This window comes from Gossypium hirsutum, chromosome A02 (assembly GCF_007990345.1).
Source record: "Gossypium hirsutum isolate 1008001.06 chromosome A02, Gossypium_hirsutum_v2.1, whole genome shotgun sequence".
Taxonomy (NCBI): Eukaryota; Viridiplantae; Streptophyta; class Magnoliopsida; order Malvales; family Malvaceae; genus Gossypium; species Gossypium hirsutum.
In genome coordinates, this window is record NC_053425.1 from 2,066,712 (window position 1) to 2,078,771 (window position 12,060).

At 34.3% G+C, this 12,060-nt stretch overlaps 1 protein-coding gene and 1 long non-coding RNA gene across 2 annotated transcripts; one reads left to right on the forward strand and one right to left on the reverse strand.

The window, feature by feature from the left end:
• Window positions 1–1,571: 1,571 nt before the first annotated feature.
• On the reverse strand, window positions 1,572–3,206 carry LOC107927373 (uncharacterized). Its single transcript, XM_016858428.1, has 2 exons — window positions 3,099–3,206; window positions 1,572–2,504 (listed from the first exon to the last, which is right to left on the reverse strand). The coding sequence occupies exons 1-2, from the start codon at window positions 3,204–3,206 to the stop codon at window positions 1,572–1,574; spliced, it is 1,041 nt and encodes a 346-aa protein (XP_016713917.1).
• A 1,616-nt stretch (window positions 3,207–4,822) lies between these two features.
• On the forward strand, window positions 4,823–6,010 carry LOC107927343 (uncharacterized). The gene is made up of 2 exons (XR_001692421.2): window positions 4,823–5,224; window positions 5,294–6,010. It is a non-coding gene; the product is annotated as an uncharacterized lncRNA (long non-coding RNA).
• The last annotated feature ends 6,050 nt before the right edge of the window (window positions 6,011–12,060 follow it).

Consider the following 12,060-nt stretch of genomic DNA (forward strand, 5'->3'; position numbering starts at 1 on the left):
ATTTACCCTTAAATTGAAAATTGAATAACTTAGTGTTGAAATCAACCCGATTAAGCAACAAGTAAAAAAATAGCGGAATAAATTGAAAAATTGAAAACACAAATTTAAAGTAAAAAAACCCTCCAAAGAGGATAAAAATCCACGAGTAAATAAAATTTACTATGATGGAAAAAGAACAAAGAGTACAAAAGATGGAGATAAAAACTTAACCTCGAAAACCCGAAAACAAATAACGCTCAAAACGTAAACACAAAATTCTCTAAATATGTTATGAGTTCTAATCTTTAATAGGTATATTTTCTAAGGTTGTAAAAGAGTCTGTTTATAGGTTAAATTTATAGTATAGTTCAAATAATAATAAAATAATTTAAACTAATTAATATTTTATTGAAACAAATAAACATAATTTAATTAAAAAATTATTTCTCAAATTTAACTAAAATATGAGTGAACACTTAATCTTCATAAAGATCTCTGATACAAATTTAATAGCATTAATTTTAGATAAACTAGCATCACAACAACCAAGAGGTTTGGAGTTGATGCATTATGATTTGACATTTTGATAGTGAAGGTGGGATTAAGGTAGTTAGTGGGGGTAGCATTTTTGTGTTAATACTGGTACATGTAGGCATTAGTAAGTTTCAATATATCTGATTTATCGATTATTTTAAATACTTTCTTTCATATATATATATTGTTTAATTTTTAGTTTTTTTATAAATTATATACATTTAAATATTTTTCATTAATATTTATAGTCTAATTCTTATTTTTTTTATTAATTATTTGTTATTTTAGTTAAAAATAAATTATATATTATATTAACATGTAAATATATCTTAATCATATTCATATAAATATATTTATATATTATAAGTTTTAAAATTATTAATTAAGCTGAATAATTCAATTTAACTTTTCATTTTAAATATAATTTTGAAAAATTAAAATGGTTAAAAAAAAGTTTTAAAATTTGATTTAAAATGTCAATATTTTGTATAAACTGATTTGGGCCGATACATACTAATTACTGACCGAAACAAACTGAAATACACTGAAATAGTCAAAGTACATTGAAACATAGACTAATTGAAACTAATTTAGGACTGAAAAGATACGTACCGATTACCATGTTGCAACTTTATATTCTTATCTCATATATTATTGAATTATCAGCAAGAATTCCTCTGACTCTCAACCATCTACCTTTAGTAATTATTTTTTATTTGTAAAATAAAGACGTTGATTAGATAAAACATGCCAATGATAGAAATTTTTAACCAGATATTATCAACCAACAACTCATAAATTATAATATAAAGCAGGAGTACAAATATTTGATCTACACACCACATAAAGATAGCATACATGATTTATATATCTCACATTAAACATGAGAGATACAATGCCACTAGGCTATGCATGCAGCATTTATTGATAGTACTTAATTATAGGAAAACAAAAACGCATGCATCCATGAAGGAAACATGATTCTATTTTACTCACACACGTGCTAGCACACCACACAAACACACACACAATGCAATGAAATTTTGTGTGTTCATAGATTACAGAGGCTCCGGATTCTTTCTCGGCTCCAGCTTTGTTTCTTCAGTCTCAAAGTGAATGCTGTAGTAATTGGAACCAGTGTAAGAGGCACCTTGAACTTCAGTAGTGACAATGGTCCCATCATAAAGAGTGTCGCTTTGCATAAAAGTGAAGAGAACATCGCACTTACCTTTGGTTGCAATGAGGTTAACCGTCACCTTAGTCATTGCAGGCACAACAATTGTGTGTACAACGTCTACTAAAGTTTTCGATTCTTTGGTCTCTTCCCACTTGACATCTGAGTGAAATTCACCGGACATTTCAATATTTCCCTGAGAAATCAATGGTACGTTGAATTCCATTTTAGCTTCCATTGCTAACTTGAGTGGAAAATTACTCTTCCAAGTACTAGTCTTGATATTTGTATATGAAAGCTTCATGTCCATATGGGTGGGTTCTTGGATATAGTTACTAGCAAAATTTTTGGCAATTATGAAGGTTGTTTCGTCGTAAACCCTGGAATTACCAAGATCATATTTGACATCATAGATATCCCTTGTCAAGACTGGCTCTTCCACCGTTAGCTTGGCTTCTTTGGTAATGGTTGGGACAGCTGGGCTAAGCCATGCCACGTCGTTTTGTCCTGTGAGGGTCGTGCGGAAGTTATTGTTGCCCAGGTTGATAAGACCTATAGTCTTATCGTCAACTTTGACAGGGCGAAACGTGGTGCCATCATTGTTTCTTGGGTCCTCATATCCTACCCAAATCCATTTGGGGTCGGCCCACCAAAACTTTCCAGCACAAATGAATTTGATGTGAACCTTTCTATCATCAGTAACAAAAGTCTCGCATGCCACAGTTGTCTCACCAATGTCATCTGCTGAAAATGCTAAGTAATTTTCACGAACACACAGGTACTTGTTATTATGTCCTTTGAAGGCAACGTACTTTGGCTAAACCAGTAACGACTTACAATCAATTATGCTGAAGATATAATGGCCATTACTATCGAACTCCCGGTAGTTTGCCAACACGCAGCGTGTCGGAACCACCTTTTTTTTTAAAATTTTAATTTTGATGAAAATACGGGGGAATCGACTTTTGCAAAACAGAAATATAGAGTCGCCACCGATCTTTTATTTTGGTGTGATCGGATCACCTAAAAATGAGGTTAGTTTAATAAAATATTTTTGGTTTATTAAAACAACGATTTTGGTCTACGAACTATTGAGAAAACGGGTTCGGGAGTCAGTTACGCATGAGGAAGGATTAGCACCCTCACTACGCCCAAAATAGGTACCAAATCGATTAAATACTGTCCTTATGTCTAAAATTAAAAATGTTTTTGAAATGGGTTTTTTTTAATAAAACTTGAACAACACAAGTAAGTTGCTATAAATCCTCTTGTTTCGATATCCGAAAGTTTATAATTCGAGAATTACAGAAGGATGCTCGACTATTTAGTCCAACGAAAAAATCGAAACCCAGCACAGAGTACGATTCCTCGAATTTCCAAATATTGACCATTGCCTTACTTTATAAAATACGTGTGAAATTCCGAGGAGATGTTCGATTATTTTGGGGAAATGAAAAAGCGCATCCCAGCATGATAGGGCTCGATTCTCAAATTGCCAAACATCGAACATCGCCTTCATTTTGAAAGATTTTAGAAAATATGAGTGAAATTCCGAAGGGATGTTCAATTGTTTCGAACCAATGAAAAAGCGCAACCCAGCACGATAGGGCACGATTCTCAAATCACCAAACATTGAACATCGTCTTCATTTTTAAGTATATTTTTTTATATAAACATGAGTGAGAATATAAAGGAATGTTCGATCGTTTTGAGCAAATGAGAAATCACAACCCAGCACGATAGGGCATGATTCTCGAATTGTCAAATGCCAAATATTGCCTTCGTTAAAGAATTTTAGAAGATACGAATGAAATTTTGAAGGGATACTCGATTATTTTGAGCAAACGCGAAATTGCAACCCAACGCGTTAGGGCACGATTCTGCGAATTGCTAAATATCGAATCTCGTCTTCGTTTTGAAGAATTTTTGAATGAATAGTTATAAAACTAGCTTAAAACGTATTAATTTGACTCGAAATGAGATGAAATTAATTAAAAAAAATTGGGTTTTATAAAACCACATTTCAAAAGTCAAGTAAAAACGATGAATGGGGCAAATGTGCACATGACATACAATCGATTAATGAACTAAAAAAAAGTATAGCTAACCTAAAAATGCAACCCGATTACAAAAGCGCATGGAGAATAATTGATATAATAATACAATGACGAAAATGATAATATAAGAATACAACACCACAAAACGATACATGAAAATGTGCTAAAATAATATACATAACATGATATAAAATAGTCAATGCAAGGTGCACCAAAACAAAATGCCAATAAAAAAAATGTAGTATAAGATGAGTTTAAAGCAATGATGAATACTTAATATGTATATTACGTAATGAATTGACGGATAAGAAAAAAAAAAAACTAGAGATAAATAATCATCTATTATGGAATGGAGATTTTTAAAGTTAAATAATATACAAGGTGTAAAAAAACATTTACAAATACATGCAATAGAAGAGAATCCAATAATGAAAAGAGGAGTCAAAATGCATGACAAAATAGAATTTTGGAAAATATACCATGTACGTAAAGGATTAAAAGCATAAACACATATATACATATATATATATATATTTATAAAATTTTAAAAGCAATTACATATGAAAATGACATAGGGATGATAACATATACAGGATTAAATTAATTTGATTGGATGCATACAAATACATAAAAATATTTAAATGAAGTGCTACCTAATATATCAAAATAATGCGACATAAAGGAAAATTTCAAGAGGATGATTTTATAAACGTATAAGAAACAAAATTCTCGAATAACTTACACACATAATTAAATGAAATTTGAAGACAGTAGGCATTTTAAATAAAAGAAAAGAAAAACCATTAAAACAACATATGCACAAATATGCACAAAAAGAAAAGCAAATAAGACATTGTATGCTTCGAATAAAACCAACTAAAAAATAACAATATAAATAAATAAAAAAGTTAATAGAACAGGTAAAGTATTAAATACTTTTTAAAATAATAAATACTTTAAACAAAAAGCTTAATGAGATAAACTTAAAAATAAAAGGGGAAATTTGTAAATAAAAGAAGCCAAAATAGGGACTGGCGTGTGATGTGAGCAAATGCACATGGACTAGATCTGAAAATAACCCAATCCTTCCCTAAGACGCAGCACTGCCGCGGACTTAAGTGCAAACGCACACAAATTAACGAGCTAATTTAAAAAGGAAACAAAACAGAATGGATAAGGCGCGATTGAATGCGCACGCAAAAGGGGCGACCAATCTTGCAAATAGCCCATTCGCAGTATAAGGGCGCGGGTTCGAGTCTTGGAGCAGGTTGACGCGCGGACCCTCCCCCTTTGCAACGATTTCGTCCTTTATTGATCCCCTCTTTATTTCCTTCTTAAAACGCAGCCCACCATTAAAGCAAAGGCCATTAACCCAATTAGTTAGGGTTTCATATGGCGAGAGACTGCCGAACCACCATTTATGTGGTGACCGACGGCTCTTAGGTGATGGCCTGACTTGGTGCGCGCTTGCAGAGATACGGTAAGCTTCCTTTTTTTTCTTTCTTCATCGTTTTTTTTAAAACTTCAAACCCTCGTTTGTTTTCTTTAGTGAAAAGAGGGTTTCATAAAACAAGGAAATCTCCACATTGTTCGACCCCTCACCCTTACCTCCGCATCTATAAGGTATCTGGGCTTCTCATCGGTGTCAGTTTACATGTATAAAAACAAAAAAATGGGAAATCATACAAAAGGAGGATAAATCGACAGAGAGAAAAAGAGCTTTCAAATCACCTTCTTTTTTTTGTTTTCTATTTCCTCTGTATGCTTGAATATGCGTTAGTAAAATGTGCGTAAAACCATACAATGAGCCAGCACTTTGGCTTTATATCCGAAACAGAATAAGAAAGATTCAAAAATAAATCAAAATCAAAATACAAATTCCTCTTTTCGTATTTGTTGTTGTGTGGTTTTGTCTGTTTCTTCGCAGGTACAGAGGCCCGTTGGCGTGTGTACGAGGCTGTACTGGCGTACGAAGGCTGTTGACGTGGAGGTATGAGCGGTGTTGGGGTTGTACGACGGTTGAAGGCTGCAGCGCGAGGAGTGAGCCCTAGGGTTTCTGCTCTTGAAATGTTTCGAGCCTTTTGGGCCAATGTAACTTGGGTCTGGGTTTATCCGTTAATAGGTTTGTTATTTGGGTCTTTAGTCTGTTGTGATTTAAATTTTTGTCTCGTATTTGGGCTAGATTTTGGTTAGGGCTGTGCACTGTAAATGGACTGTAAAGGGACATTTAATTTTTATTTGGGTTTTATACTTATTTTTTGGTTTATTTTGTTTTGTTTTGTGTTTGTAATGGGCCGGGCAAATTTGGCCTGCTACAGCTGCCCCTCTTTGCTCATTGTCGTGTAACGAGAATAGAGCGAAGACTATAAAAAGGACCAAATTTGCTCAGTCTGGCTAAGTCTCAAAATCTTGATCCTCATCTTCCCCAAAGGTATTCTGATGTCTTCAGGAGTGTCAAATTGGCTATCCTCAACCTGCTTCTTGAAAACTCGGGAACACCAATCTGTTATTTTTTATCTGCTTTCTGCCAACACAGAGATGCCAAATTCGCTATCTTAGATTTGCTCTCCACCCATACAGAGACGCCAAATCTGCTATCCGCCAATACAGAGACGCCAAATCTGTTATCTTCGATCTGCTCTCTGTCAACACAGAGATGCCAAATCTGCTATCTTCGATCTGCTCTCCGGCAACACAGAGATGCCAAATCTGCTATCTTCGATCTGCTCTCTGCCAATACAGAGATGCCAAATCTGCTATCTTCGATCTGCTCTCTGCCAATGCAGAAATGTCAAATCTGCTATCTTCGATCTGCTCTCCGCCAATACAGAGACGCCAAATCTGTTATCTTCGATCTGTTCTCTGTCAACACAGAGATGCCAAATCTGCTATCTTCGATCTGCTCTCGGCCAATACAGAGATGCCAAATCTGCTGGATTCGCCAATGTCGCTACACTGTCTTCTAAAGACATGGTGTGTAGAATTGGTTTCCTGTATCTGTGTATGCCAAATAATTAGGGTGCCATGATCTAAATGAATCCAATGCCCCTGACTATAAATAGTGTTTATGTCAAGTAACTAGAATGCTATGATCGGAATGAACCAAGTGCTCCTAACTAAATGAATGATTATGAATATAGCAATGTCATGAGAATGATTCCTTTTTAAACGCTTAAGGTGTCATTGTTCATAATTCGTCCAGGTTCTATCATTGATGTGCTATTGCGTCTTCCTGCTTAGCCGCTATCTTTGATAGAAAATTTGAAGAAATAGTCCTAATTTGGACTACTCTTTTTTCAATGTTTTCCAACTTTGAACCTGGTTAGTCCTGACTAGTGGCCCTGTTTCAGGTCCTTGCACTATTTAGAGACTTTCCAGAGTAATATGCATAACATCTTTTGTGTAAATGTTACATGTTCAAAAATCGCAATTTCAACAAAAATGCTCGAAAGAGATTATCATAATGGACCAATGGAATTTTATTAAGCAAAATTTGATGTGAATACATAAGATAACGAATCTGATAAGGTGCAAAACAAAAATGAGAAAAGAGGTGCCCCAGATATCGCAGCACGAGTTTCATTATTCCAATTTCTCAAAGGCTCCTTCGAACCAAATGTGTATTCAGGAGATTCTGGGTATTTTGTTGATGCTCCGAGGTGTACTGTTCTTCTGTCTCGTTGATTTTGGAGGGACAAGACTACCATATGCCCCATATTCAAAATTTGAGCTGCCCGTTTTCGGGTTTTCAACTCAAAAGCCCCTTTGGTTCCAAAGTGCCCTTTGCGGGTTTTCACCTTGGCCTCTCCGGTTTTTGTTTTTTTTTTTTTAGATTTCAGAACGCCCATTGCTGGTTTTCACTCTGGCCTTTTTTTCTTCAGGTAAAATACTTCTTGACCGAATCCGAGTTTACAGGATTGGGCAAGTTTCTACCGTCCATCTCGGCTAGAATCAATGCTCCTCCAGAGAAAGCTTTCTTCACCACGTAAGGCCCTTCCCAATTAGGCATCTATTTCCCTCGAAAGTCCTTCTGTATGGGCCGGGCAAATTTGGCCTGCTACACAGCGATTATCAGATCACTCCCTAGCCATAAGCATAAATTGCACCCTGATTGGACATGCACGATTCGTACCGTACCAGTAGCATGGTCTACAGGGACAAACTTGAACAACGTACATGTCTCCTTAGATTGATCTTCCTCCTTTTTTGGGCAGTGGCGGCAATCAGTACTGCTCCGGTGGGACTCCGGCGATGGAAACGGTTTTGGTTCGTTGCCAATACTTGTTGTTTTGGCAACTTCTTATATGCACCAATCCATTTGTGTTGGAAATCTCCACTTCGAACTTAGCATATGGACTCACGACTTGAGTTTCAGAGAATTTGAGAAACCCAAGATTGTTTTCGCCTTCACGTATATAGCTTAAATAGCCATTATTGTCGCTGGGTTTGAGGACGATAAACTTGGGCAAGGTCAATGCCATTTGAACGGATGATTCTCTTTGTTGTGTTTCACTTTCACTCTTGTGTTTTGCTCACCACAACGAGCTTCGCTACCTGTTTATATCTATAATAAATGGGTAATATTGTCCATCACATGGAAGATTTGTTATCTCGAAGGTTGGGTGGAAAGTTTAACAGGATAAAATCAGGTAGGTATGGAACAAAATGAAACTGAGAACGAGTTTATTTAATGATTTATTTTGAAGTAATTAGCCATTACAGTGATCTGTTGATTGATTTAAGATTTTATAAAGAGGGTGAATTTTTTAAAATAAAAATATTTAAATAACTATTTTAATTGTAGTTTTGAAATGATTTTTTTATATGTACAATTTGCATTTTGGAATTACAATTAGACTCAACGTATACAGTGTATATACAAAATTACAATTATACCAGCAGAGTAAATTGAGTTAGTACAGAGGTGTTAGAATGTGAAAAATGAAAATGGTTATCAGGTTATTTGATACGACCACGGCCTCGTCGTGGCGTGGCCGTATCATCATTATATTAGGAGGCCCCAAAATTAGGTAGCACACCAGACAAAATCAGCTAGTAAAGTGGTGTTAAAATAAATACTATTATATATATATACACATAGTTTTGTACTTACCTCACCTCTTGTCAGTTTCGCGTATCTGACTAAAATTATCATGCGACTAGTGGACTCTACGAGCTAGGGTTAAGAAAAAAATTCAATAAAATCGAGAAATCGAGTTAAAATGGTAACTTAGTTCGGTTCAATTTGGATTAGTAGTGTTATTGAATTATGTTATTTTAATTTGATTTCAGTTTATTTCATTTGATACAGAACAATCGAAAAAAAACAATATCTTTTTAAATGTATAAGCATATACGTTAACCCATTTAAAACCCAAAATAAAATTTATTTTTACTTTTACATATTTTATAATTAAATTAGAAAACCTTAGGTCTAATTTCAATGTTATTCTCTCACGAATTTATTGCTTATTTATTATTATTGTTAAAATTTCTAAGAATTTAAGTGTTTATCTCTTTTTTGCTTATTATATATTGTTAAAACTTTTAAATTTTGGTTATCATTATTAACATTTTCAAGTTGGGTTTTTTTTTCCTGTCATTTCACATTAAGAGCTATAAAATACAAATTGAGATTTGATTATGTTCAGTGAATATGGAGAGTGATTAAATCAAGGTTTAATTAGATTTTTAATAAATATTTATAATTATATATTTCAAATAAATATATTAATTGCAATTTCATTTATAATTGAAAAGAATTTTAAAATTGTCAAATTGTGTTTAAGAAACATAAAAAATTTTGTTATTTTTTAGAGGAATTTAATTAAATAATATGATATTAATCTAAAATATGGAACTTAGTTGGATTTAAGCCAACTTGATTTTTTAGCATGAACATGGCATTAGTTTAAAATGAGCACAATATGAATGGTGTTAAATACTCTCTTTGTTCAGTGTATTTTAGAGTTACATTAAGGAATACAAAAAAATGAACATTTTTAAATATTTTTCCTTTTCTTTTTGAAATTTTTAGAATTAGAGCTAAATTGTCATATGTAAATGTTGAGGGCTAAATTTATTGATTTTTTAGAATTCAAACTAAAATGACAAATTTTATAAACATTGAAGATTAAATTTGTTGAATTTTTTAGATTTAGAATCGAATTGATATAATGTATAAACATTGAAGGGCTAAATTTGTTATTAAGCCAATATAAACTGGCCCACGTCAGCTTTTTGTCACTCATTTAAAAGCAACTAACGGGACAGTTACTAAAATATTTAATTTCGAAAAGTTAAGTGACTAAATCAAAAAAATTAATAATTTAGTGACCAAATTAAAAATAAATGCATAACTGGATGCGTATTATAGTTTACCCAAAGCTATATGGTGTCTTATCCAAACCATCCTTTTAATAATAATTTTTACTGTTAGGATCGTCCCGATTAAGCAACAAACAAGTAAAAATAGTAGAAGAAATTGAGAAGATGAACACACAAATTTAACGTGGAAAAACCCCTCAAAAGAGGATAAAAAACCACGGGCAAAGATAATTACTATAATGGCAAAAGAATGAAGAGTACAATAGATGGAGATAAAAACTAAACCCCGAAAACCCGAAAAACAAAGAACCCTCAAACGTAAACACAAAATTCTCTGAATGTGTTATGAGTTCTAATCTAATGGGTGTCTCTTAATTCTAAGATTGTAAAGGAGCCTATTTATAGGCTAAATTAGTAAGTCAAATAAACTATACTAATAAATGCTAAATATATTATACTAATAAATACTAAATCTTCTAGAAAGAAAATATATTTTTGTTTAACTTGACTTGCAAGCAATCTCTTAGAATTTGGGTCACACAATTCTAACAATCTCCACCTTGACACGAATTCTTTCAATGCCATCTTTGCCAAAACCCGCCACGGGCCTATCTTGAACTATGTAGGGAATTAACTGAGTCGAATCTATGCTTAGAAGCTGGAAGACTTCTAGCCTTCGACTTGTGCACTGCCAAATCAAAACTAACCCGGGTCTGATTTTCACGAATACAGTGCCCTAACTTTTCAAAACCTGCATCCAAAAGAGAACCTCTCTTCAACGAAACGGACATACCTTTTTCCCTCCTATGACCAAGTTGCCTTCGCTTCAAATGAGTTGACTTTGACTCCGTAACGGACGAGGGACGCCCGATTTCACCGGTCACTGTAGAACCTTCCAGAATATAAAGACTGTCGGTTCTTTTACCTTTTAACAAAACGAGAGCTCCACGAGATACTTTAATGTCGCTTGACTCGATGTTGATTCTGCATCCTTTCAAGTCTAAAATACTCAAGGAGATGAGATTCTTTCGTAAATCAGGTACATACCTGACATCTGAGAGTGTCCTAATCGTCCCATCGTGTATCCTAATTTTAACAGTACCAATACTGATTATTTTACTAGATGAATCGTTTCCCATGTGCACAACTCTACCTTCAACTGAACTGTATGTGGAGAACCATTCTCTATTGGGACACATGTGGAAAGAACATCCTGAATCTAGGATCCACTCAGACATAAGCTTGGAGTTATCGCTCGTTGACACTAACAAGAAATCATCACCGCCTATCGACCAAATTAGCACCAGCTACATCTTCCTCGTTACTCTCAGCGGCTCTTTTATTTCGCAGTTTATAACAATCTGCTTTGACATGACCTAACTTTTTACAATAGCGACACCTTTTGTCTCGTTTCTTTGATGCTACCAAAACGGAAGCTTGCCTATCTGCTTTGCTATTCAAACCAAACTCATTGTCGAGTTTGTCTCTACTCAACAAATGACCCTTCACATCTTCGAACAAGAGTTTGCCTCTGCCATAAATCAGGGTTTCCCTGAAAGACTTGTATGAAGAGGGTAAAGAGCATAATAACAGCATAGCTTGATCTTCATCGTCAATATGAACCTCAACGTTCTTTAAATCATTTAAAAGAGTGATGAATTGACTGATGTGATCTTTAAGAAGCTCACCTTCGTTCATGCGAAACGTAAATAGACGTTGTTTCAACACTAAACGGTTAGCCAGAGACTTAGTCGCATAAAGAGTTTCTAACCTTTTCCACAAGGCGAATGAGGTCTTCTCCATCAATACCTCCTGCAATACTGTATTCGCGAGGCACAACTGGATTGCAGACAAGGCCTTTTCATCAAGCTCTTCCCATTCTGTTTGATTTAGATTCTCAGGCTTTTTCCCTGTAACAACCTTTTTCAAGCCATTTTGAACTAGAATTGCCATCATCCGAACTTGCCACAGATTGAAATTTGTCTCACC